The 27,774-nt window shown below is 54.3% G+C and overlaps 1 protein-coding gene across 5 annotated transcripts in view; it reads right to left on the bottom strand.

Annotated features, from left to right (window-relative positions):
* Positions 1-27,774, bottom strand: part of SFXN5 (sideroflexin 5) — a 115,955-nt gene that overhangs the window by 13,449 nt on the left and 74,732 nt on the right. For 2 of the 5 annotated variants that reach the window (XM_084204192.1, XM_084204194.1), the window contains exons 11-13: positions 25,050-25,165; positions 22,123-22,208; positions 5,974-6,091 (exon numbers count right to left, since the gene is read on the bottom strand). In XM_084204192.1, coding sequence (XP_084060318.1) covers positions 5,974-6,091; positions 22,123-22,208; positions 25,050-25,165 — 320 coding nt within the window. The remainder of the gene's footprint in view (positions 1-5,973; positions 6,092-22,122; positions 22,209-25,049; positions 25,166-27,774) is intronic. The other 3 variants (XM_084204193.1, XM_084204195.1, XM_084204196.1) reach the window with 2 other exon arrangements.

The raw sequence follows: 27,774 nt of genomic DNA, 5'->3' as shown, positions 1-27,774 counted from the left end.
AAGATAAGGCAGGAGATAAAGCAGTAGATAAACCAGAAGATAAAGCAGTAGATAAACCAGAAGATAAGGCAGAAGATAAACCAGAAGATAGATAAAGCAGCAGATAAACCAAAAGATAAAGCAGCAGATAAACCAGAAGATAAACCAGCAGATAAACCAGAAGATAGATAAACCAGAAGATAAACCAATAGATAAACCAGAAGATAAGGCAGGAGATAAAGCAGTAGATAAACCAGAAGATAGATAAACCAGTAGATAAACCAGAAGATGAGGCAGGAGATAAACCAGTAGCTAAATCAAAAGATAAACCAGTAGATAAACCAGAAGATAAACCAATAGATAAACCAGAAGATAGATAAACCAGCAGATAAACCAGAAGATAAGGCAGAAGAGAAAGCAGAAGATAGATAAAGCAGCAGATAAACCAGAAGATAAAGCAGCAGATAAACCAGAAGATAAGCTGGGTCAGCACTCAGGAGAGGAACCTCAGATGAACCCCTTGGTGCTCCCAGAGCAGAGGAAAGGATCTCTGAGGCACAGCTTGGATCCTGTGCAGTCTTTGGGAGACATTTCCCACTGAGCCTCCTGCCAGCCCCCCAGGACCTCGTGGCAGAGCAGCTCCTTCCAAGCCCAGCCTCCATCCCAAGGGCTCCCAGGAAACCGTTCCCCAGCCCCAGAAGCAAGGCAGAACTTCTCACTTCTCAAACATTTTTCCCCATGGCAGCTGGCAAATCCCTTCCCTGGCTCCTCATCCAACTTGGACAAAATTACAGCAGAGAATCCCTCCTGCTCCCCTCCCCCCCTGCCAAGCGATCCCAAGGGAGGGATGGTTCCATGGGGACCCCCTGCTGGATTGCATCTGATTTCCCTCCTAAGTATGGAATGGGGAAGCGTCTCGAGGGCTATGGCTGTGACCTCCATACAGCTCTTTTGTCAAGTGCCATTTCATTAAAAAATCAGCCTTTTAACTGTGGACACATTTCAACCTCACCAAATCTGCTAATTATTGACAGTTGGTGAAGAGGAGATTTCACTTGTTCCTCCTGTTAAACTGCATCTAATTAGTAATTACTGGTTCACTGTCATCTTTACTGCAATAATCCCACTGCACATTGGCTCATTAACCTTTTGCTTTTCTAAAGCAGCCTGCCAACAAGATGAAGGCTAAAACAGATTGGAAAACAATAGCTCAGCCTTGGATTTTAGGCTGTTTATTCCCCTTGTCCTGGAGATCCAAAAGGAAGATTATTTTCAAGGAAAGGCTGAAATCAGTTCCGCCTCGGTTCGCCTTGAGCATCCCCCTGAAAACGCCCTTCCAACTTCCCCAGGTGAGGGGCTCAGGTGCCTGAAGGCTGCTCTGCCCCTCTCCAGCCCCATTTCTCCCTTTCTCACCTGGCCCTGCCCTCCTTTGTCCCCAGGTCCCCGGGCAGGGGGTGCCAGGAGCTCCTGGTGCACCTGCAGAGGAGCGCTCTGGAGGAGCAGGGCCCACGGGGCAGGGAAGCAACCCCGTGGTTCTTTCTTCTGCTGCTACACTGAATTTCATTTGCACAAGTCCCATTTTCGGTTTGGAGCTGTCACAGCTGTTTCCATTGGCAGTGCATAGCTGAGTAGGAGTTGTCAGTGGGGATGCTGCGGGATTGGGAGAGGGAAGAGATTCCCCGGGGGGCATGGGAGGCAGTTGGAGGTTGTGGGCTAAATGCATTAACTACATGTTTCTCCTAAACTTAACAGCAGTGAATTACTCAATGCATATTGATGCTTTAGGTACCACAGTTAACACTAGCCTGGGATGACAGGAGCGTTTCTCAGCAGCTCCAGCGTGAGTATTCCCGTGGATCCGTGGTTTCGGGGCTGATACGAGGGGTTTATTTTTATAACGTTCTCCTCAGAGCCATGATATCCAGAAACAAGCTGTGATTCTGGAGCACCGCTGCAGAAATCCAAGTGGAATTTCATCCCTACCAAACCCAGGCCTCGGCCAGGCTGGGTAGGGACCCAAAAGAGGCTCAGGGTGCGTGAACCTTCCCAGCACGTGGAGGGTGCTCCCTCCAGAGTTCCCTTTGCCCGACCCTGGTGCCCCTGTGTGCAGCCAGGGCTGAGCTCTGATTGAACCAGAGCTGTTGTAACACAGGAGTAACTCTGGAGCAGCTGCAGCTGATGGGACAAGGGGCTGCATTTCCCCAGCAAGTTCATTAAACCTATTGCAAGGCTTCAGTTCTGCTGGGAAACCAATTGTGAGCTTGAGCCCGTTGGGATCAAAGGTGGCCACGCAAATTCCTGACCCAAAACAAGCCCCCTCCACGGCACATCAGCCTCTCTGTTCGCTCCCTGGCTTCCAGAAGGTTCTGAGGGTGTGAGCAAGGGCAGAACTTGGCTCACTCAGGGCTCCTGCAGGGGCTGCTGCTCACAGCACAGCACAGCCCCGTTTTTGGACAGAGCACATCTCCCACACCCTGCTGCTGACCTGGTGCAGCAGCCTGGTCCTGTCCTGCTGTGCCCAGGCCGTGGGGAAAGCAAAGACTTTCCCACAGAGATCAGTGCTCCAACACCTCTGGATTCCTCATCTGACAGGACAGAATCATGGAGTCATTCAGGCTGGGAAAGACTCCAAGGTCATTGAGCCCAACCACTGAGGTTCAGGGTCTGGTGATGAGTGCCCAAAAATTCACAGGTTTTGAGAAACACTCCCTGCAAGGAGACTTGGATTTCCCATCCAGAAATGGATCCAGAGGAGTTGGTCCAGGTGGAACACTCACTTTGCTCCCTTGAGCATCCCCACAGAAACCTCCAAGGGGATTCTGGAGAACGGGGGAATGCCCTTTGTAAACACATGTTTATAGAAAATGCAAAAATAATGGGAAAATAAGCTGGGAGAGCTGGGAATGTTCCCCTGGAGAAGGGAAGGCTCCAGGCAGAGCTCAGAGCCCCTGGCAGGGCCTGGAGGGGCTCCAGGAGAGCTGGAGAGGGACTGGGGACAAGGGACAGAGGGACAGGAGGCAGGGAATGGCTGCCACTGGGAAAGGGGAGATTGGGCTGGGATCTTGGCAAGGAATTGCTGGCTGGGAGGGTGGGCAGGGGCTGGGCTGGAATTGCCAGATTTGCTGTGGCTGCCCCTGGATCCCTGGCAGTGCCCAAGGCCAGGCTGGATCCCCCTGGGGCAGTGGGAGGTGTCCCTGCCGTGGCAGGGGTGGCACTGGGTGGGATTTTGGGTCCCTCCTGATCCAGAGCATCCCAGGATTCTGTGACTGATCAGCCCTGAGCAGGTGTGGGCCCCAGCTGGGCAGGGCTCCCCTCCCCTGGAGCAGAGCTGGGGGCAGCAGGCAGAGCCCAGGCAGGCTCTGAGGGCCCCTTTTCCCTGGCAGGGTGTGTGGGCAGCACACATCATCCTGCCTGATCCCTCAGCAGGGCTGATTCACGTTTGCTCTGCTCAGAACTCCCCACTGCCTGCACCAGGTCACTCCCCACCCTGCTGCCACTTCCAGGCTGCTGGTGCCTGCAATCCCAGTGACCCCAGAGCCAAACCACCCCTGAATTTTCCCTCTGGGTTAGAATTCATTCAGCTCCTGAAGTCAATGAGATTTTTCCCTGCTGGAACAGCGCAGGAGAAGCTATGTGAAGTAGGTGTTATTGCTGGGAAAAACATTTTTCACCAAGAGAATAACCAAGTGCCAGAATGCTCTTCCAGGGAGGTGTGGAGTCACCACCTCTGGGTGTGTTCAACAAAGCCTGGCCATGGCTCTTGGTGCTGCAGTCTGGTTGTGGTGCTAAGGCATAGGCTGGGCTCAGTGATCTTAGAGGTCCCTTCCAACCTCATCACTCTGTGATTCTGTCACCCAGAAAGCCACAATTCCAGTGGGAGCTGCCCCTGGGCACGGCAGGAAACCATGAGAGCCTCCCTGAGGTCCTTCCAAGCCAGACCATTCTAGAATTCCAGGGTTTTGGAGGAACAGTGGCAATGTCTCCTCTGGGACACGTGAGGTTGGTGGTGCCTGCTGTGGCCTGGCTCCCCTGATTATCCTGAAAGATTTTTCCTGGAAATGGGGAGGAAATTGGAAATTTCCGGGAAAATTGGGCCAGGGAAGGCTTGAACTGGATATGAGGAAGGAATTCTTGCTGGGAGGGGGGGTCAGGCACTGGAGGGTGCTGCCAGGGCAGGGGTGGTGTCCCCACCCCTGGGGGGTTCACAGCCCTGTGGATGTGGCACCTGGGGACAGGGACGGGGGGGCCTGGCAGTGCTGGGGGAGCAGCTGGACTGGCTGATCCCAGAGGGCTTTTCCAGCCCCCAAAAGGCTCAGATTCCCTGGGAGAGGAGCAGAAGGGCTCTGTGTGCCCCAGCTCCTTCCCACGGGCAGGCTGGACGCGCTCCAGCCGCACCTTGAGCAGGTGTGAGAGCTGGCAGCGCTGCTCAGCCTCCCCAGCCCAGCCTGGGAGCAGAACTGGGACCAGCTTGGAGCTGAGGGCCTGGGGCTGGGGCTGAGCTCTGCCAAAAGCGCTGCCAGGCTCTGGGCAGAGCCCAGGAGAGGCAGGGAAATCACACTGCTCCTGCAACTGGGGCTTGTGCAGCTCCTGACTGCAAGGCTGTGTCTGCTCCTGATGGAAGGGCTCCAAAAACCATGTTGACTAATTAGAAAAAGTTTAAGGAAGAGCCATATGAATCATTAAAGCTTCAGCAAACACGTCTTTTAGCAAGAGGCTCCAAGACTGAGATAAATTCGGGTTCTTAGAGAGAAGGGACAGTTTTCTCTCAGCCTGGAGACAGCAAGAAGGACAACAGAGAATTCCCAACGTGTTTGTCAGTCAGCACACAAGTGTACAGCAAGATTCCCTGGCTGGAAGTCATGGATAAACCCATCCAGACTGAAAAAAAAAATGAATTCACGTGCAGACAGTGACACAAACTCCTGATCCAGCCGACAGGAAAAGAACCCTGTGAGAGAGCCCTTGTTTTTCTCCTTAGGAACAGAGACCTTCTCTGGAAATGCACAGATTTACAGCCAGGAAAAGCTCCAATCACCAAAATGCAAGACAAACTAAACCCACCCGAGCAATTCGTTCAGCTGCATTGGTCTGGGTGGTTGCATTGGTCACTCCCTGTTCCCTTGGCTGCTTTTCCTCTGTTCACCCCCAGGCTGGGCCTTCCCAGGAGATGGAAAAGCAAAAATCCCTCAGAGAAGCTCTGGGGAAGAACTTCCCCCTCAGAGGGCTGGTCCAGGCTCTTGGCCTCATGGACAGAGCTTGGATTTAAATCAATATTTTAACTCCAAGGAAACCCCAGTGTGAGGGAGAGGGGCCTTCCCCTGCCTGGGGAAGCTGTGCTGGTCAGGAGAGGAATATTCTCAGAATTTTACACAGAATTTTACACAGAATTCTACACAGAACTCACAGAATGGCCAGGTTGGGAGAGACCTTCAAATCCTCGAGTCCAGCCCAGCCCCAAGCCCCAACTCAGCCCTGGCCCCCAGTGCCAATCCAGGCTGTGTTAAACACCCCCAGGGATGGGGACTGCACCACCTCCCCTGCAGCCATTCCACAGCTTTATCCCCTTTCTGGAAAAGCTTTCCCTGCTCTCCAGGCTGAATTTCCCTTGGCACAGCTCAGGCTGTGTGCTCTGTTCTGTCAGTCCCTGCAGACAGAGCCCAGCCCAGCTGAGCACAGGCACCTTTCAGGAGCTGTGAGAGTGATGAGGGCAGCCCTGAGCCTCCTTTCCTCCAGGCTGAGCCCCCCCAGCTCCCTCAGGGCTCCTCTCAGGGTTTGTGTTCCCAGCCCCTCTCCAGCCCCCTCTGGATGGGCTCAAACATCTCAAAGTCCTTCCCAAGCTGAGGGGCCAGAGCTGGGCACAGCCCTCGAGGTGTGCCCCCAGCAGTGCCCAGCACAGGGGCACCAACAGCAATGGGGGGGGACCCACGGGACTGGGGCACCCCAGGAGGGCAAAGGGACCCTGGACTGTCCCCCCAGAGCCCCGAGCCCACTGACCTCGGACATCTGCGGGAAGAGGCTGATGGCGAGCGGCAGCGCCAGCCCGAAGGCGGCCAGGCACACCAGGCTCTGCACCGGGAGCAGCATCCGCGGCCGGCACCGCAGCAGCCAGGTCCTGCAAGGGAAAACGGGGTTAGAGAGAGAGGCTCAGGGACAGGGACAGCCAGGTCCTGCAAGGGAAAACGGGGTTAGAGGGAAAGGCTCAGGGACAGCCAAGTCCTGCAAGGGAAAACGGGGTTAGAGAGAGAGGCTCAGGGATAGCCAGGTCCTGCAAGGGAAAGTTGAGTTAGAGCACCCCAGGGACAGGGACAGCCAGGTCCTGCAAGGGGAAACGGGGTTAGAGAGAGAGGCTCAGGGACAGCCAGGTCCTGCAAGGGAAAACGGGGTTAGAGAGAGAGGCTCAGGGACAGCCAGGTCCTGCAAGGGAAAACGGGGTTAGAGAGAGAGGCTCAGGGACAGGGACAGCCAGGTCCTGCAAGGGGAAACGGGGTTAGAGAGAGAGGCTCAGGGACAGCCAGGTCCTGCAAGGGAAAACGGGGTTAGAGAGAGAGGCTCAGGGACAGCCAGGTCCTGCAAGGGAAAACGGGGTTAGAGGGAAAGGCTCAGGGACAGCCAGGTCCTGCAAGGGAAAACGGGGTTAGAGAGAGAGGCTCAGGGACAGCCAGGTCCTGCAAGGGAAAACGGGGTTAGAGGGAAAGGCTCAGGGACAGGGACAGCCCGGTCCTGCAAGGGAAAACGGGGTTAGAGGGAAAGGCTCAGGGACAGGGACAGCCCGGTCCTGCAAGGGAAAACGGGGTTAGAGAGAGAGGCTCAGGGACAGGGACAGCCACGTCCTGCAAGGGAAAACGGGGTTAGAGGGAAAGGCTCAGGGACAAGGACAGCCAGGTCCTGCAAGGGAAAGGTGGGTTAGAGCACCCCAGGGACAGCCAGAGCCAGGTCCTGCAAGGGAAAGGCTGGGTTAGAGCACCCCAGGGACAGAACCAGCCAGGTCCTGTAAGGGAAAGGTCAGTTAGAGCACCCCAGGGACAGGGACAGCCAGGTCCTGCAAGGGAAAGGTGGGTTAGAGCACCCCAGGGACAGGGACAGCCAGGTCCTGCAAGGGAAGGGCTCAGTTAGAGCACCCCAGGGACAGCCAGGTCCTGAGGCAGAGCTGTGGGGCTGCAGGCAGCTCTCCAAAGTGGGTTTAGTGTAGAGAAGGTGTTACAGCAGCCTTGGGTGGTGGGTGACAGCCACGCCCAAAGCTGCCAGCTCCAGCTGTAGGCAAGCCTGAACCCTTTAGTTCTGGTTACACTGCATTTTTATTTTCTTTTCTGAGCATCTTAATACTTAACAACCAACCAATGCCTTTACTACTGCCTACAGCCTATCATGACCACCATCATTACCATGTTATGTCAATCCTGTCCAACCACCTGAGTTAGTGTGGTACAGTTTAAGCTTAAAGTTGTTTTTCAGATTTGTTGCAATGGAAAAGCAAGCCTTAAGACCCTTTAGTTTTGCTTACACCGCATTTTATATTTATTTTTGGCTGAGCATCTTAATAATAACACCCAACCAATGCCTTTACTATTACCTACATGAGTCAGTGTGTGACAATGACCACACAAGTCAGCATCATCATCACCAGACATGTTAGCATGTTACAGTTATGGTCAATACTATCCAACCACACGGGTTGGTGTGCTACAGTTTGAGCTTAAAGTTGTTTCTCAGTTTTCCTGCAGTGGAAAATTCTTAGATCTTTTTCCTGCTTGCCACATCAGCACCTTTGTTTTCCTGTTGCATCTTTCTGCTTTTCCTTAGACCTATTTCTGCTTGGAAAAAACATCTTTTTGTTTGTGGCCAACAAATCCTTCGCTCTAGTCATAAACCCCCCTCCAGCTCAACTTAACCTTTGCTTTCTTGGTTGTGCAGTCAAGGTCCTGGCTCAGCAATTGTCAATTTACACATCTATTGTTCTTCTACCCCAAAACTCGCTTCCACCTCTGTTCTGCTCCCAGAGATCTTTCTGCCAAGCACACAGCTTGTGTGTGTGAGTTTCTTGTCCAGCTTTCCCCCTTCCCAAAGGGGAGTGCAGGACATCCTGGATGGGCTCTGCTGCTCCCCAGAGCTGCTGTGCCCCTCTCCTGGCTGGTGCCAGCCCCCTCAGGGGATCATGGAATGGCTTGGAAAGAGCCTTTAGGGCCACCCAACCCCTCCTCCTGCCAGGGCAGGGACCCTCCCCTGTGCCAGGGACCCCCAGCTGCACAGGTGAGCCCTGCACAGGTGAGCCCAGCACAGGTGAGCCCTGCACAGGTGAGCCCAGCACAGGTAAGATCAGCACAGGTGAGCCCTGCACAGGTGATCCCAGCACAGGTGAGCCCAGCACAGGTAAGATCAGCACAGGTGAGCCCTGCACAGGTGAGCCCAGCACAGGTGAGCCCAGCACAGGTGAGATCAGCACAGGTGAGCCCTGCACAGGTGAGCCCAGCACAGGTGAGCCCTGCACAGGTGAGATCAGCACAGGTGAGCCCAGCACAGGTGAGATCAGCACAGCTGAGCCCTGCACAGGTGAGATCAGCACAGGTGAGATCAGCACAGGTGAGCCCTGCACAGGTGAGCCCAGCACAGGGGACCCCAGCACAGGTGAGCCCAGCACAGGTGAGCCCAGCACAGGTGAGATCAGCACAGGTGATCCCAGCACAGGTGAGCCCAGCACAGGTGATCCCAGCACAGGTGAGCCCTGCACAGGTGAGATCAGCACAGGTGAGATCAGCACAGGTGAGCCCTGCCCAGGTGAGCCCAGCACAGGTGAGCCCAGCACAGGTGAGCCCTGCACAGGTGAGATCAGCACAGGTGAGCCCTGCACAGGTGAGATCAGCACAGGTGAGCCCAGCACAGGTGAGCCCAGCACAGGTGAGCCCTGCACAGGTGAGATCAGCACAGGTGAGCCCAGCACAGGTGAGCCCAGCACAGGTGAGCCCTGCACAGGTGAGATCAGCACAGGTGAGCCCAGCACAGGTGAGCCCAGCACAGGGGACCCCAGCACAGGTGAGATCAGCACAGGTGAGCCCAGCACAGGTGAGCCCTGCACAGGTGAGATCAGCACAGGTGAGCCCAGTACAGGTGAGCCCTGCACAGGGGACCCCAGCACAGGTGAGCCCAGCACAGGTGAGCCCAGCACAGGTGAGCCCTGCACAGGAGAGCCCAGCACAGGTGAGATCAGCACAGGTGAGATCAGCACAGGTGAGCCCAGAACAGGTGAGATCAGCACAGGTGAGCCCAGCACAGGTGAGCCCTGCACAGGTGAGCCCAGCACAGGTGAGCCCTGCACAGGTGACCCCAGCACAGGTGAGCCCAGCACAGGTGAGCCCTGCCCAGGTGAGCCCAGCACAGGTGAGCCCAGCACAGGTGAGATCAGCACAGGTGAGCCCAGCACAGGTGAGCCCAGCACAGGTGAGCCCAGCACAGGTGAGATCAGCACAGGTGAGATCAGCACAGGTGAGCCCAGCACAGGTGAGCCCAGCACAGGTGAGCCCAGCACAGGTGAGATCAGCACAGGTGAGATCAGCACAGGTGAGCCCAGCACAGGTGAGATCAGCACAGGTGAGATCAGCACAGGTGAGCCCAGCACAGGTGAGCCCAGCACAGGTGAGCCCACACCTGCAGCAGGCTGGAGCTGATGCCCCGTGAGCAGAAGGCAATCAGGTCCCTGAGAGGCACTGGGAGCTTTGGGAGCTTTGGGAGCTTTGGGAAAGGCACTGGGAGCTTCATAAATTGACAATCCCTCAATTTGTTCAAATCCAACACCTGCAGGGGTGGCCAGGATGTTCGGACATTTCCTGTTCCTGGGGGATGTTTGTGAGTTCCAGATTTGCTCACAGCAAACTGCTGAGGGTACCTGCAAGGGCAGGTTCTGGTAATGACCCCAAAGTGACCCTTCTGATGGAACTAACTCTGGAAAACTGGGACAACATTTGGCTGGTATATTAAATATATTCCAGGATAAATATTAATTCAAATATTATAAATAATAATAATAATAATAATAATAATAATAATAATAATAATAATAATAATAATAATAATAATAATAATAATAATAATAATAATAATAAATATTATTTGTAAGTAATATATAAATATTATAAGCACTACAAATATTATATTAGCGATTATAAATAAGAATATTTAATAAGTATTATAATTTATAAAAATAAATATTATAGATAATAACTGCCTCAGGCAGTTTGCCAGTGTTAAAGGGGAAAATATCATTTGTGAAGGATTTATTCCAGAGCCATTTACAAAAAGGATCCATATCATTCAACTGAAAAAAACAAAAGGGAATATAAAGCAACACCAGGACAGGGAGCTTTGCTGGAATGTTCAGTGTGTTGGAGCAATGTGGAGAGGGGCTGGATTTGCTGCTGGGTTATTTAGGACACAGGAGCAGCTGGAGCTAGGCTGGATTTTAGGGAAAGGTGGACTGTACCCATTCCCTGAGGGGGGTAGAAAATCCAGGGGTAAAATTCCAGGCTGTCCAGAGAATGGGCACGGCCCTGAGGCTGCCAGAGCCCCAGGAGCCTTTGGGATGGCCAGGGTGGGAATTCCTGCCCTGCTCCTGCCTCAGCCTCCCCACCCTGCTGAGACGTGGGGAGAGCCAGCAGCAGGGTTTAACTCCCCCAGGAGCTCAGCTCCTCACTAATAAGCTCTCGAGACAGAGTTGATCCTATCAATTTGTGCTGTGAAAATCAAACTTCTGTTCTCCAATCTTGAGCTGCTCTGCGCTGCACAGAGCATGGCTGCAGCTCGGAGCCTCTCTGAGGAGCCTGCAAGGCTTGGACCAAGCAGGAGAACAGGGCACCTGTCCCAGCAGGACAGCAGGACACCTGTCCAAGGAGGAGAACAGGGCACCTATCCCAGCAGGAGAACAGGGCACCTGTCCAAGGAGGAGTACAGGGCACCTGTCCAAGGAGGACAGCAGGACACCTGTCCAAGGAGGAGAACAGGGCACCTGTCCCAGCAGGACAGCAGGACACCTGTCCAAGGAGGAGAACAGGGCACCTGACCAAGGAGGAGAACAGGGCACCTGTCCCAGCAGGAGAACAGGGCACCTGTCCCAGCAGGACAGCAGGACACCCGTCCCAGCAGGACAGCAGGACACCTGTCCCAGGAGAAGAACAGGGCACCTGTCCAAGGAGGACAGCAGGACACCTGTCCAAGGAGGAGAACAGGGCACCTGTCCCAGCAGGAGAACAGGGCACCTGTCCCAGCAGGACAGCTGTCCAAGGAGGGGAGGTGACCCATCCAAGGAGGAAAGGTCACCTGTCCCAGCAGGACAGCAGGTAGGTGACCCACTCCACACCCTGTCACACCTGCCCTGTTCCAGGAGTGCCCTGGATAAGCTCTGATCACCCCTGGATGCTCAGGGGCAGCTCCTGGGGCTGTGACCATCCCTGGCATGGGCAGGGGCAGCTCCTGGGGCTGTGATCACCCCTGGCATGGGCAGGGGCTGCTCCTGGGGCTGTGATCACCCCTGGATGCTCAGGGGCAGCTCCTGGGGCTGTGATCATCCCTCAATGCTCAGGGGCAGCTCCTGGGGCTGTGATCAGCCCTGGATGCTCAGGGGCAGCTCCTGGGGCTGTGATCACCCCTGGACGCTCAGGGGCAGCTCCTGGGGCTGTGATCACCCCTGGCATGGGCAGGGGCAGCGCCTGGGGCTCTGATCACCCCTGGATGCTCAGGGGCAGCTCCTGGGGCTGTGATCACCCCTCAATGCTCAGGGGCAGCTCCTGGGGCTGTGATCACCCCTGGATGCTCAGGGGCAGTGCCTGGGGCTGGTTTCTGTCCTGCTGAAGCTGCTGTGACCCGTGAGAGCCCTCACTGGGACACTCCCAGCAGCAGATCTTGCAGCCTCCCGGGGCCCAGTTTAGAGCCAAAGCATCGCTGCTGACACCACCCCTGACACCTTAATTTGGAACTGCACCCTCTGTAATTACTGCCCTGTCGGGGACCTTATAATCACCCAAGTAAAACCTCAACCAATTTAAAAGGATCCCGGGTCCAGCCCCCAGGTGTGACTTCCAGGGGTGCTTCCAGCCCAGGCCAGTTCAAATTACAAGGGTCGACCTCCTAATTAGGAAGAGTTATGGCTCGATTTAAAAAGGAGAGCAGACTAATTAACACATGTAGTGTAATGTCTTAATTGGGATTCAGATTGGAGAATTTGTGTGGTTCAGAATAAATGACTCATAATTAGCCAAGAGGTCCAGTTTTCTCCTGTCCCTGGATGCCTGCTCCCGACACCGAGCTGGGGAGGAAGGGGAGTTAAATATTGCATTTTGTGAGGAGCTGTCAGCTGCACTGCAAATCCCTCTTTGCACCCATTAACCCCCCAGTGGAGGGGAGTGATGAGGAGCTTCCAAGGGGTTTCACTGCAGAGGATCAGCACAGATTGAAAATAAATTAATAAAATGAAATATCGGCGTGGAAATAAAATGAATATCCATGTGGTGAGGAGGGATTTAGTTCACACCACCGCTCTGCCAAAGGGTTGGGTCAGGGAATGGGGGGGTTTGGACCTTCAGAGCCCCCTGAGAGCCCAGCTCTGGCATCTTCTGGAGCCTGAACAATCCAGGGTGAGCGAGGGTGGGAGGGAGGTCACCCAGTGCCACCTGCCTGCTCCAGCACAGAATCCAGGACTGTGTCCAGGTGCATTTTGAGTGGCTCAAAAGGTACCCAAAATAGAGATATTAAAAACAGAATCACTGCACATCTCCAGAGATGTTCGAAAAGCAGAGGAAGGAGCCTGATTTACTCACAGGAGCAAACCCCATCCCACCCCAGCATAACCCTGCAGAAATCCTGGTGCTGTTTCACAGGAGGGTGAGAGACCTCACCCCACACACAGGGCAGGGGCAGCTCTGGAATTAAACCCTGGGTCAGGTGATTCCACAAGGGCTTGGAAAGTTTGCACCAAGAGGTCTGGCCCTGGAAAGCTGCAGGAGGACAAGGGAATCATGGAATCATGGAATGGTGGGGATTGGAAGGGACCTTACAGCCCATCAGGGACACCTCCCACTGTCCCAGGTGGATCCAAGCCCAGTGTCCAGCCTGGCCTTGGGCACTGCCAGGGATCCAGGGGCAGCCCCAGCAAACCTGGGAATTCCAGCCCAGCCTCCCAGCCAGCAATTCCTCGCCAAGATCCGACCCAAACCTCCCTCCCTCCCTCAGCTGGAGGCCATCTCCCCTTGTCCTTGCACTCCCTGCTCCTGGGAAAAGTCCCTCTCCAGCCTTTCCTAAGCCCCCTTTAACATGTTCATGTTATCGCCCCCAGTTCCATAACCCAAGGCTTTGGCTCTGTCCCACTGGGATAACAAACTGCTCCGGGATCCTCCCCTGGCCCTGGGAGAGCACAGAGCAGCAAATCCCACAACGCCTCCTCCTCCTCTGCCCCTTTCTCTCCCAGCTTTGCTCCTTCGCCCCTCCAGACCCTGCCCCTTCCTCCTGCCATTTCCCTGCACACCTGCGCTGGTTTTGTGATGAATAAAAAGAGCTGCCCGTTTTTTTACAGAAAAGGCTGTGGAATTACCAGTTTAGCCAGGTCTAGCAGAGGAGAGTTCTTTGTTAGCTTCACTTGTAACCACCTGTTAAGAGCCCGTCGTTAACTCCCCATTGTCGAGAATTCCCCGTTTTGCCCGTGCCACCGTGCCTGCTGCCAGGAGGATGGCATCCCCCGGACGGTGGGAAGGGACCTCGGAGGACATGCAAATAACCTCGGAGCCAGGATGCAGCGGGGTAACCCCCCCCAAACTCATCAAATGAACCCCCAACACCAACCAGCCAAGCCAGAATTAAGAGATCAGAGTGATGTCGGGACGTGGGGAGCAGAGTCCAGAGCCTGCAGAGACGCTGAGACCTTTTTTGCCCCTCACCATAACCTCAAAGATGTTGGCTGGGCAGAGGACCTCAAATGTTAAAGTGGGAGATGGGGACTGGCTTGGTGCTCTTCTGAGGAGGGAATCGCCCGCTCTGCCCACGGACTTGTGGATGAAGCTGCGCTCAACCTCCTGGGAGCGACCCATCGGCTCTCCCCTGTCGTGTTGAAAAGATCAAAACTCCACAACTTGTGAAAGCTGCGAAGTCGGCGTGTTAATCCTCAAAAGGCACGCGTGCCTCTGCGAACTTCAGGTCTGTTTTCATGCCCCTCTCAAATACATATGCACACAATGTCACAACAGGTTCATACATATTCATTCTCCTGATTTCACGTGCCACTTGCTACTAATTCTTCAGAGGGAACACTCGGGTCAGGTCGCCCTGCTCTGTCTGCTCCCCTCCTCCCCCCTTATCTCTCGTCCTTCGTCCGGAGCAGTCCCTCCAAGCCCAGGCCCTTCAAGAGAACAGGCAGTCAGACTAAACAGCAAACTACAGACTTAAAGATGCGCATTTCACCTCCATCAAAACGGATTTCTACCCTAGAGAATTGCTACCCTGTCCCACCCCCACCTGAGTGATCACTTCCACTAAAGGCATTAAAAAGGAGAAACACCTCCTGCCCGTTTATTTCCGTTTCAGGGCAGGTTTTGTGCCGGGAGGAGAGGCCGGGCAGGCTCAGGGAGCGCGGCCGCAGGTACCAACAGCCCCGACAGCGCATCTGGTGCGCGGGGCGCGGTGCCGCAGCTCGTGTAAACACACCTTCCTCCAGCCCTCCTCGCCGCCTTCATTAGTGCTCTAAATCTCGCACGGTTTGGCAGCTGCCTCTGGCGTTTTCAGGAGGTGCTGCGCTGTGTTCCATATGGAAGGCAGCGCTGCTCTCCCCGGAGCTATCGGGAGCCCGACCCCGGCCCGCGTGTGCCGGGGAGGAGGTGTGGGATGGAAACCGAACGGGAGCAGCCCGAGGCTGACAGAGCCGGGGGATCCTCTGCTCCTGAAATCCAAACACGGCGGGAGCAGCCCGAGGCTGACAGAGCCGGGGGATCCTCTGCTCCTGAAATCCAAACACAACGGGAGCAGCCCGAGTCTGACACAGCCGGGGGATCCTCTGCTCCTGAAATCCAAACACGGCGGGAGCAGCCCGAGTCTGACAGAGCCGGGGGTTCCTCTGCTGCTCCTGAAATCCAAACCCGGCGGGAGCAGCCCGAGTCTGACAGAGCCGGGGGTTCCTCTGCTCCTGAAATCCAAACACGGCGGGAGCAGCCCGAGGCTGACAGAGCCGGGGGATCCTCTGCTCCTGAAATCCAAACACAACGGGAGCAGCCCGAGTCTGACACAGCCGGGGGATCCTCTGCTGCTCCTGCAAACCGAACACGGCGGGAGCAGCCCGAGTCTGACAGAGCCGGGGGATCCTCTGCTCTGCAGACCGGGAAACGGGCAGCGCCGGCACTGCCAGACACCGCCGCGGGCACGGGGCAGCGGGACCGGGGCCGAGGGGCCTGGGGACACTGGGGGGACACTGGGGGGCACTGGGGGGATACTGGGGGGACACTGGGGAGACACTGGGGGACACTGGGGGGTCCTGAGTGATCCTGGGTGGTCCTGGGGATCATGAGGGATCCTGGGTGGTCCTGGGGGTCCTGAGGGATCCTGGGGGGTTCTTGGGGATCCTGGAGGATCCTGAGGGGATCCTGAGTGATTCTCTGGGGTCCTGGGGGGTCCTGGGGGATTCTCGGGGATCCTGAGTGATCCTGAGGAATCCTGGGGGATCCTGGGGGGATCCTCAGTGCTTCTCGGGGGTTCTGGGGGGTCCTGGGGGGTTCTCGGGGATCCTGAGTGACCCTGAGTGATCCTGGGGTGTCCTGGGGAGTCCTGAGTGATCCTGAATGACCCCGGGGGATTCTGCGGGGTCCTGGAGGTTCCTGGGAGATCCTGAGTCATCCTGAGGGATCCTGGGGGGTCCTGGGGGATCCTGCAGGGTCCTGGGGGGTCCGGGGGGGTCCTGGCGAGTCCTGAGTGATCCTGGGGGATCCTGGGGGTCCTGAGGGATCCCACACTCCCCACAACACCCCTCTGATGCACACAGGAAGTTTGGGATCCCCGATCCCCGTCCTGCTGGGCCTGTCAGGTCTCTCTGCTCTGTTCCCCAGCTTTTCTCGCCCGCTTTGGGTCCCTTTGGGAAATGTGAGCTCTGCCCTGGCCCCACAGCTCTCTGTCCCACCCAGCACCGTCCCCAGCCCGCAGCCCCAGCCCTGAGCCCCTCAGAGCAGGTGCAGGAGGAGGGAGGCTGGGGTTTGTGCTTGACTGACACCATGAAAGGAGCAGTTTCCGTGTTTACTCTGGAACAGCCCCAGCAGCTGAAGGTGTCACTGCTGGCAGCTGCTGAGCCCAAACAAACTTCACTGCGGGCTGGGCTGGACAGGCTGGAGGAGGAGGAGGAGCACCTGGGAGCATCCTGCCCTCCCTGGCAGGGGAACATCCCAGGAGAGCCCAGGGACACCAGGGCCAGGGGGGATCCTGCCTCACCCCAGCTCTGCAGGGACACACCAGGCTCCAGCAGAGGAAATGCCCTTGCAGCACCACACAGCACTGGCCAGCCCCACAATCCCAAATGTGAACCCACTGGAGGAACCATCCCCTCCTTCCCATATCCCAAATGTGAATCCACTGGAGGAACCATCCCCTCCTTCCCCACATCCCAAATGTGAATCCACTGGAGGAACCATCCCCTCCTTCCCCACATCCCAAATGTGAATCCATTGGAGGAGCCGTCCCTCCTTCCCACAATCCCAATGTGAACCCACTGGAGGAGCCATCCCTCCTTCCCCACAATCCCAAATGTAAATCCACTGGAGGAGCCATCCCTCCTTCCCACAATCCCAATGTGAACCCACTGGAGGAGCCATCCCCCCTTCCCATATCCCAGCTGCAAACCCCTTGGAGGATGCAGTTGTGGCTCCTGCTCCTCCTGGTGCCGCTGGTTCGTCCCAGCCAGAGCAGCTCTGCAGGGCTGGCCCAGCCCTGGAGCATCCTGATTTTCTGGGATTTACAGGCTCCCAGCCCCAGCAGCTGCTGCACCAGGAGGATCTGGAGATGAAGGAGAGCAGAAATGCTCCTCTTCCATGGGCACAACTGCTCTGCTCCCATTTGTCCCTCAGCTCCTGCCCTGTGCCAGCAGCTCCAGCTTTGTCTCTTCCACAGACACTGCCCAGCCAGCTCCAAGGCCTTCTCCAGTGCATTCTGACATTCCCAAGCCCTTGGAACCTTCTCAGTGCCTCAGACCCTCTGGAAGGTCTTCTCTGAGGGGCACAGAGGAGGTTCAAGATAGGATAAGGATGTAGGAAGAGCTCAGCTTCCTCATTCTGCACTCAGGGATCCCCCAAAGTGTCCCCAGCAGACGCTGCTGGTGGACTGAGCTTCTCCAACTCTGTGCCAGACCACAGGAGCCAAAAACTGGGGCTCTTCCAGCACAGAGCTCAGCCTGAGCTGCACTTGGGGCTGGCCTGCCCCACGCCAAGCAGCTGCAGCCCTGCAGGGAGCAGGGAGCTGCTGGAGCAGCCGTGCCTGGTGGCTGGGAGCAAACAGCTCCATCTCCCAAATTCCACAGCTCCATCTCCCCAGTTCCACAGCTCCATCTCCCTAATTCCACAGCTCCATCTCCCCAATTCCACAGCTCCATCTCCCCAATTCCACAGCTCCATCTCCCCAATTCCACAGCTCCATCTCCCAAATTCCACAGCTCCATCTCCCAAATTCCACAGCTCCATCTCCCCAATTCCACAGCTCCATCTCCCCAATTCCACAGCTCCATCTCCCAAATTCCACAGCTCCATCTCCCAAATTCCACAGCTCCATCTCCCCAATTCCACCGTGACGACCACACAAAGGACTCCCAGAAGGGGCTGAAGAAAGGGAAACAAGGGAGATGGGGGTGAAGAGCCCAAGGTCCCCAGGCCTGTGTGACACAGAGACACCACAGAGCCCGTCACCCTCACCCGCCAGGCCCCTCCAGAGCTGCCGGCGCAGATATCATCTCTAAAAGCTCAATGGGGATGCATCTGCATGGATAACTGACACCGTGTTCCCTGCGTGGCATATGCAGGCTGAAAATAAACATTGCTTCTATATGTTCACTGCTCCAGCAGAGTCCAAGCAGCAGGAAATGCATGAAACATGGGCAAGAACGGGAGCGGCGGTGGGAGGGAACATGGAATTACTTGGAGAGCAGAGAGGCGGCCCCGGGAGTTAAAATACACAGCAGGCAAAGAGAAGAGAGGAGCCAAGAGAGCTGAAAAAAATGGCACAAGAGACGAGAGAGGCAGCTGGGGGAGTTAAAACATGCAGATGGAGAGATGGCTGGGAGAGAGGGAAGACCTGGATGCGAGCGGAGAGACGGCGGCCGGGAACTGGCCACTTAAAATAAACTTTGGGAGCGGCGAGGTGGGGAGAACTCCTGGGCTCTGACAGCCTGCTGGGGGCAGGGGCCGGGCCCTGGAGGGGTGGGGGTCCCACCCAGGTGAGCACCATCACCCACCTGCACCTGGGATCACACCGGGCACGGGAATCGTCCCCTCCTTCCCCTACCCCAAACTCAAACTACTCGGAGGAACCTCTCCCTTCCTTCCCCAAATCCCAAATGCAAATGAGGAACCTCTCCCTTCCTTCCCCAAATCCCAAATGCAAATGAGGAACCTCTCCCTTCCTTCCCCAAATCCCAAATGCAAATGAGGAACCTCTCCCTTCCTTCCCCACAATCCCAAATGCAAATGAGGAACCTCTCCCTTCCTTCCCCAAATCCCAAATGCAAATGAGGAACCTCTCCCTTCCTTCCCCACAATCCCAAATGCAAATCTATTGGAAGAATTTTTCCTTTCTTCCCCACATCCCAAATGTGAATCCATTGGAGGAATTGTTCCTTCCCTTCCCCACATCCCAAATTCAAAGGACTTGCAGGAATCGCTCCCTCCTTCCCACAATCCCAAGTGTAAATCCATTGGAGGAATCATTCCTTCCTTCCCCACAATCCCAAGTGTAAATCCATTGGAGGAACCATCCCCTCCTTCCCATATCCCAACTGCAAACCCATTGGAGGATCCAGCTTGTGGCTCCTGATCCCAGCTCTGCAGAGTGACACCTCCATCCTTCCCATTTACAGCCCCTGTAGGGATTTCTATAAATAAGTGGATAATGCCTGCCTGGATCTCACCCCCATTAAAACCACCCTCCTCAAACTCAAACCCTACTAAATTTATCAAGTTACACCTTCCCCAAACGCTCCAAAGGGGTTTTTTTTCCCCCCAAATGAGCTTTCAGCTCTGAGTGAGCCCTTAGGAACGAGTTTTAAGATCTGTGAGTTGGCTCCAGCTGCCCGAGGCACAGACAGGGACACTCCCCGTGTCCCAGGGGACACTCCCGGTGTCCCATGGCTGCTCCAGAGCCACCACCAGCTCCAGCCCCGTGGCCAAGCCCCAGCTCCCTCCCCATCCCTGCTGCTTCTCACTCCCAGCCTTGCAGGAACCCGAGGATGTTTGATGGAAAATGCAGCAGGCACAAAGCTCCGGGCACAATTCAGGCAGGCAAAAGCAGAGCCCGGATATTTTTATACCCACGGAGTTTTGTGGCAGCAAGAAGGAAAATTTTCTCTCACAAACGTGAATTAAAGCTTTCAATAAGTTAAAATGATGATTTTTTTGGTTTTTTTGAGGGCAATCTCCTGCAGGTTCACAGATAAAATCAGTTTTAGAAAGGCCTGCACTGAGCACAGGTGCATTCAGCAAAACTTGTATCAATCCAAGGATTTATGATGCCCCTGAGGACAAAGAAGTGATTTACTGCTTTTATTTTGCTGCAAAGGATGGAGCAAATTTCACCATCAGTTTTATTTTCTCCCCAGGTGCCAATCCAATTTTACTGCCGGGTTTGTTTCAGCCTGGGGATGGCCCAGGATGGGCCCTCAGTGAGTCCTGCTGTAGACAATAATTAATTAACTAATTTAGACAGGAGTCTTCTACAAATTTCTCCAAATTTTTAAGGGTTATATCTGTGGATACTCAGCAATAAAATCATTGGAAGCAATAAAATAATTTGTCCTGAGTATTGAATTTTTTTGATGGTTAAATGGGAACCAGTTAAACCAGCGGGAACACACAAAACCACCTCAGTGCAAAGCCTCGGTTCCTACACACGACTTGGAGTAAGCCCTGAGTAAATTACTCCAGAGTAAGTTACTCCAGAGTAAGGCACAGCCACTCCCAGCAGATCCTGCAGGTAAATCCTGACTTTGTGGGTGACAAAGGACTTGGAGCAGGGAAGAGGCTGTCGAGATTTTGTCCAGAAGGAGAAGGAAATAAAATTCAAATGTTTAGCACAAAATTAGGAGGGGTAGAATCTGCTCCTCCTTGGAATTCAATGGTCTTTAAGGTCTCTTCCTACCCGAGCAATTCCATGATTCCACGATAATTTCTCTGAACACCAGCCAAGCCCTTTCAATCCCTAATGTCTCCTAAAAATCAGGGGCAGTTTTCCATGAATTCAGGGCTTTTGTCTCACTCTGACCTTCCACCATGGGTCGTTCAAACTGCTGGGCTGTCAGGGTGAGTTAAAATAATCATCTCAGGATAAAACTTCACCAAGCTGGACACTGGTCCTGAATGATGGAAATTGATTGAAATGATGGAAATGACCGGTCCTAAATGTGGAAATTTGATATGCAAAAAATCCATCTGGTGGATAAAATGTGAGGAGAGACCCTGTGGCTCTGCACAGGGAGGGGACAGGAGGGGACAGGAGGGGACAGCTGGGGGGGTCAGGCTCTGCTCCAGGGAACAGGGACAGGAGCAGAGGGAACGGCCCCAGGGGAGGTTTAGGATGGACCTGAGGAAATTCCTTCATGGAAAGGGTTGTGAAGCACTGGAAGGGGCCGGGGTCCCCATCCCTGGGGGGAGTTCAAAGCCTGTGGGAAATGGATTTATAGGAAATTCTCAAAGCCTGACAGAAGGCTCATATGGTGTGCATCTGTATGTAAACTTTGAGATAAGAAATACTGACTTAGAAATGCCATGGAATAAGAGAGAAATTGTTGAGAGAGAAATTAAGTTTCAAAAGATAACCTTACAAAAAAGACTAGCTACTTTAGAGAAATAGAACTATAAAAGATACATTAGAGTAAAACCCACCAGGGCTAATTTCAAATCATTACCTTTAAAGCATTTACAACACAGTGGAACTCAAGCTAATTAGCCAAGAAACACTTATAGTGCATTATAATTAAGAAACAGCTTCTGATTGCAATAACACAACTTACAACATCTGTATTATCTCACCCTTCACATGAGACTAAAAAAAACCCAAAAGTTTTTAAAACCCCACCTCTAAACCAGAATAAAACACAACCCAACAAAAGCCCTGTGGATGTGGCACTTGGGGACATGGGTGGCAGTGCTGGGATGGCTGGGCTGGATGACCTTGGAGGACCTTTCCAACCCAAACCATTCCATGATCCCATAGAGTGGTTGGACTCAATGACCTTGGAGGACCTTCCCAAAACCATTCCATGATCCCATAGAGTGGTTGGACTCAATGACCTTGGAGGACCTTTCCAACCCAAACCATTCCATGATCCCATAAAGTGGTTGGACTCAATGACCTTGGAGGACCTTCCCAAAACCATTCCATGATCCCATAGAGTGGTTGGACTCAATGACCTTGGAGGACCTCTCCAACCCAAACCATTCCATGATCCCATAAAGTGGTTGGACTCAATGACCTTGGAGGACCTTCCCAAAACCATTCCATGATCCCATAGAGTGGTTGGACTCAATGACCCTGGAGGACCTTTCCAAAACCATTCCATGATCCCATAAAGTGGTTGGACTCAATGACCTTGGAGGACCTTTCCAACCCAAACCATTCCATGATCCCATAAAATGGTTGGACTGGATGACCCTGGAGGACCTTTCCAACCCAAACCATTCCATGATCCCATAAAATCATTGGACTGGATGACCTTGGAGGACCTTTCCAACCCAAACCATTCCATGATCCCATAAAATCATTGGACTCAATGACCTTGGAGGACCTTTCCAACCCAAACCATTCCATGATCCCATAAAGTGGTTGGACTCAATGACCCTAGAGGACCTTTCCAACCCAAACCATTCCACAATTCCATAGAATATCCATGCCTGGCACCCTCTGAGCCCCTCCCTCCCTGCCCCTGGGCAGACTCACTTCTCCAGCACGGACATGATGATGGGAGGTAGAACCAGTATAGGCATGGGCAGGACCACTCTGGTCAGGGCTGTTTCCAGCAGGGCCTGTGGAGCAAACACAAACACACAAACACATGCAGACATCCCAAACCAACCCAGCACGGACCTGCCGGGCTCAGGGGGGCTCTGCTGATGGCACTGAACTGTCCCCCCAGAGTCTGCAGCAGCTGACAAACCTCAGAGCAGTAGAGAGCTGGAAAATCGTGCCCAGATAACAATTGTCACTTCAGCTCGCTTTAAAAGCAGGTTCAGCTGTCATGTACGGGGGCTCCAACTGCCGAGCCAAAGCGACCTGGACACTTTTTGATGCAGAAAACATCTGGGTTTATCATTAATTATCCCATCTGAGCAGAGCCAGAGCTTGGCCAGAGCCTGGACTTGAATCGGTGGATGTCACAAATGTCACTGATGGGAATGAGATGGGAATCACTGACGGGAAATGTTGGGGGGAAACGTCGGAGGGGAAGTGTTGTGGGGGAGATGGTGGTGGGGAAATGTTGGAGGGGAAATGTTGGAGGGGAAATGTTGGAGGGAAATGTTGGAGGGGAGATTTTGGAGGGAAATGTTGGAGGGGAAATGTTGGGGGGGAGATGTTGGAGGGAAATGTTGGGGGGGAGATGTTGGAGGGAAATGTTGGGGGGGAGATGTTGGAGGGAAATGTTGGAGGGAAATGTTGGGGGGGAGATGTTGGAGGGAAATGTTGGAGGGAAATGTTGGGGGGGAGATGTTGGAGGGAAATGTTGGAGGGAAATGTTGGAGGGGAGATGTTGGAGGGAAATGTTGGGGGGGAGATGTTGGAGGGAAATGTTGGAGAGGAGATGTTGGAGGGGAAATGTTGGAGGGAAATGTTGGATGGGAGATGTTGGATGGGAGATGTTGGATGGGAGATGTTGGAGGGAAGATGTTGTAGGGAAATGTTGGAGGGGAAATGTTGTGGGGGAGATGTTGGAGGGGAAATGTTGGAGGGGAAATGTTGGAGGGGAGATGTTGGAGGGGAGATGTTGGAGGGGAGATGGAGGGAAATGTTGGAGGGGAGATGTTGGAGGGGAGATGTTGGAGGGGAGATGTTGGAGGGAAATGTTGTAGGGGAGATGTTGTAGGGGAGATGTTGGAGGGGAGATGTTGGAGGGGAGATGTAGGGGAACTGTGGAGGAAATGTTGTAGGGAAATGTTGTAGAGGAAATGTTGAAGGGGAAATGTTGTAGGGGAGACATTGTGCAGGAAATGTTGGAGGTGAAATGTAGGGAAATGTTGTAGGGGAACTGTGGAGGAAATGTTGTAGGGAAATGCTGTAAGGAAATGTTGTAGGGGAGACATTGGGGAGGAAATGTTGTAGGGGAGATGATTTAGGGAAATATCCCACCATGGGCCAAGCAGCACTTTCAGCCCTTCCTGCCTGAGCTGAGCTTTGATCTCAGCTCTGTGCTGGGGATGCAGCTCCTTGCTGCTGCTCCAGGAATTTTTCCATCACTGCTGGTTCATTCCCTGCGGGGATTTGGGACATGCAGGGCTCTCCTCTCCCTGGAAACCCCAACCATGGAGCTGCATTGTGCCTCCACAATCCTTCCCTCCTCAACCAAAGCAGGGTTTGGATTTATTGAGGCCCAGAGATCTCCCAGGGCCTGGAGGGGCTCCAGGAGAGCTGGAGAGGGACTGGGGACAAGGGACAGAGGGACAGGAGCCAGGGAATGGCTGCCACTGGGAAAGGGGAGATTGGGCTGGGATCTTGGCAAGGAATTGCTGGCTGGGAGGGTGGGCAGGGGCTGGGCTGGAATTCCCAGATTTGCTGTGGCTGCCCCTGGATCCCTGGCAGTGCCCAAGGCCAGGCTGGACACTGGGGCTGGAGCAGCCTGGGGCAGTGGGAGGTGTCCCTGCCATGGGTGGGGTGGGACTGGATGGGATTTAGGGTCCCTTCCACACAAAGAATTCCATGATTTTATCTCACAGGGACATCTAGGTCACAACAAACCCTCACACAGGGACAGCTGAGTCACACTGAGGATCTGCCACGTCTCACATGACAAAAAGCAGGATTAGCCTATCCAGGAAGAAGAGCTGGGATTGGATGGCAGCTGAGCAGAAGTTCCCAGAACTCCCAAATTTTGTGTTTAAGCTCCACCTCCATCGGTCTCACAGCGCCTTCACTTTTCATCTTCATTTTCTCTTTCAGCCATCAGGACAGAGAGGGGAAAGCGGGTCCTGGAGCCAGTTAATGGAAGTGAGGAAAACTGGCTCCAAGAAGTGTCTGTGAGCCCTTCAGCAGATTGTTTTAATCCCCCTGCTAACCAACAATATGGAGAGCTCTTCGAGATCTCCCCGTTCCTGCCGAGGACTGCAGAGCTGTGCATTAATTGCTGTCTCTGGAGCGCCTTGGACAGAAGGAGGGAGGGAAATGCCAAGCATTATATTATTAACTCCTGTGCCTGGGCGTGTGCTCAGCACAGCTCCACATCTCAGGCAGAGCCCACTCAGAAACAACAGCTCAGGGAGTGCTCAGGGAGTGCTGGGGGGCCAGAACTGCGCCCAGGGATGGGAGGGAGCAGCTCCAGGCAGGGGCACGGGGTGGGTGACAGGGAAAGCAAACCAGCTGTGCGCCAGGTTAAAAACATCTGGCTGCCCCCAGCCAGCCCTGGGCGGCACTTTTTGGTGCAGGATTGGCAGGGAAGGCTTGAAAGGCTGCTCAGCTCCGGTGTGGAGGATCCTTGCTGGGTGTTCCACAAGGAATCCCCACGGAAGCACCAGGATCTGTCCTGTCACCCTGCCCCAAATCTCCGTGCTCCCCGCACCTCCTCCCTTCCCAGCTGCCAAAGCCACGGGTTCCAGGGGCTGTGGGACGTGTGGGCCTGGGATCAGCTGTGGCCCAGCCCTCCCAGCTCCTGCACTCACGTGTTTGGCAGCAACTCTGGAAGAGCCGACGATGTTCCCGTTGGTGTCCAGCACATCGATTCCTTCCTCCAGCTCCGTGTGCCTCATCAGGACCACGTTGCAGATGTTGGCACTGGCTGAGGAGGAGAAGGGCAGGAGGATCAGCCCTGCTCAGTCCCCTCTGTTTGCCCTCCAGATCTCCTCCCCTCAATCTGCTGAGGTGAATTGTTCTGATCCCCAAGAAAAGATGGGGTTCTCAAGGAGAATAATAGCCTTTTTTTTCCCTCTGGGCAATAAAGGTAAACAGGCCTACAGGAAGGTCTAGTGCAAGGTGGCTGGAACTAGATGGTCATTAGGTCCTTTCCAGCCCAAACCATTCCATAATTTCACACATTTTCGGGGGAAAAGGCTCCGTGCACCACCTGACCCCTCCTCCTTGCCCAGCCTGTGGCTTTTGAGGCCTCAGGATGACCCCAGATTCTGCCTGAAGTCCGACCAAGAGTGGGGCTTGAGCACCACGTGCTGCCCCTCCCCTCACTCAGGCACTTCCCAACTCCTCCCAGAGAAAAGCTGCTCATTCCCACAAAACTTTTGGCATTTTCCAGCACCCCCCACACCACATTTCCCTGCAAACTTTCCACCCAGAACTGAGACAAACCCACTGTTGCTGCAAGTACCAGTGCCTTCCAAAAATGTGTTTCTGCGCTGCTTGATGGGTTAATATTCACTAATTAATCTCAATTCATGTCATATAACAAATGTCTAATTTTTTGAGGGTGGTGGGTGGGTGAGCCCTCTCTGAAGGCAGCTCTGTGCAATCAAGGATGATTTGTGGTGACAAATGCTCCTTCCACTTGCGAGGGAGAGGAACACACACACACGCACACTCTGTCTCTCTCTTTAATATTCCAACTACCAGACCACTCTTCCCATCTATCAAAATATCTGTGTTCCCAACCCTTCAGCTCCTGAATCCCAGAGAAAAAACAAAACAAGGCCTTTCATTTAGAGAAAGTTTAGCCCCTGTTTTTTTTTTCATTTTTAGCACTCGCACGCCCCGTCCCCCTCGCTGTCAGTCAGAACCGAGCAGATCAAAGAGCCCAGCAGAGCTGCTCTGGCCAGGGACGCCCTGGCACAGAGCTCCTGACAGACCAGGATGGGGTGGCCAGCCCTGATGGTCCCGAGATGCTTTTCCAAGGCTCTGGATTCCCTGCCCTGCTCCCAGAGCCAAAGCTGCTTCCTGGTTTGTCTGAGACGAGGCGCTCACGTCGCCGCTCCCTTCTGCCTTCTGAGAGAGCAGAAACGCTGCTAATTATGGCTAAACTTGGACTGCATGCATGTCTCAAATGCACCAGGGTGGGGGGGAGAAATAAATAAATATATGTGCAGACAAAGTCATCTGCAGGGGTTGGGAAGGAATTGTGGTGATGGAAACTGTGGCTGTGAAAGCACTCTGAGGAAACTGGGCTCCAAAGCAAGGCAGCACCCCACTCCTGGGAGCTTGTAGGGATTCTTCTATCCCAAGGTGCTTTCCACACTTTAAATACTCTAAATCTGCCCTTGGGCATCGCCTCAACACAACAATTTTAACCACACACACACAAAAAAGCCCAATGAGAAGAACTTCCCCCTTCTCTCCAATTAGGATCTTTCCATCAGCTTTAATTTCCCTTAGATCTGGTTTGGGATGGGAGTTTTGGGGTGTTCTGAGGTTTTTTAGCCATGGACATCTCCAGTATAGAGCACACCCTCCCCAGTGACACCCTGGCCTCGAGGCCAGCTGTTCACACCCAGTTCTGGGGAAGAAAAGGGGGAGTTGGGTTCCTTGGATTCCCCTGGACACTGAGATCCTTCTCCAGCCCCTCCCTGCTCAAACCCAGGCTCCAAGACCTCCTTCCCCTCTCTGCTTTTCCAGGGAACCCCTCCAGCCCCCGAGGGTGCCCCAACCCCGACCCCAAACCCCTTTTGAGCAGGGCAGCCCCTGGCCCTGCAGGGCCTTGGCTGCTCCCCAGGAGCTGCTCCCCTGCCTTGCTTTCCTGCACCCAACCCCTGCTCCTGGGCGGGATTTTTAGGACAATTTGGGGTTTTCAGCTGCTGCAAATTCACCTTGGGAGGGGCTGAGGGCAGGGCCTGACCCAGCAGCTCTGGTGGAGATGTGTCCCCCAGGCAGAGCTGCTGCAGGTGGGCATTCCCTGATGGGGCAAACACGACCTTCACACAGCCTGGAGCAGGCACAGACCTCTCTGAGAGCCCCCAGAGCTTCCCCAGCACCCATCCCAGCTTCCCAAAGCTCTGTGGAGCCCTCAGGAGCATCCCTGCTGCACTCTGGGCTGCCTTCCAGCCCTCTCCCACGGCAGCTTGGGGTGGGACCCTCAGGCTTGGATGCACCCCCAGTTTTCCAGCTGCCCCCACCCAGCACAGCTCTGGAGGTCAGTGCAGAGGGAGAAAAGGCAGGGATGGGGAAAACTCTCTAATTTCACAGAAGCACAGAATTATTAAGGCTGAAAAGGATCTCTAAGATCATCAAGTCCAACCATCATTGCCAAATCCACCACCCCGTTCCTGAGGGCCACATCTGTGGGGTTTTTGGAGCAAGAGCTTTACCCCAGTGTTTGGCTTTTCATGTGGAAATAGAGAATTTCTGCCTTTCTGCTGGGGGCTGGAGGTTCAAAAGGAATTGGGAGACACATCTTAATGAAGGGTTTGTCCAGGTCTGCAAACCACAAACCAGCAATTAGTGGGAGGA

The sequence above is a fragment of the Fringilla coelebs genome (assembly GCF_963513975.1).
Source record: "Fringilla coelebs genome assembly, chromosome: 4".
Taxonomy (NCBI): Eukaryota; Metazoa; Chordata; class Aves; order Passeriformes; family Fringillidae; genus Fringilla; species Fringilla coelebs.
Note: the sequence above shows the minus strand (reverse complement) of the source record. Positions and strands in the feature narration are given on the sequence as shown.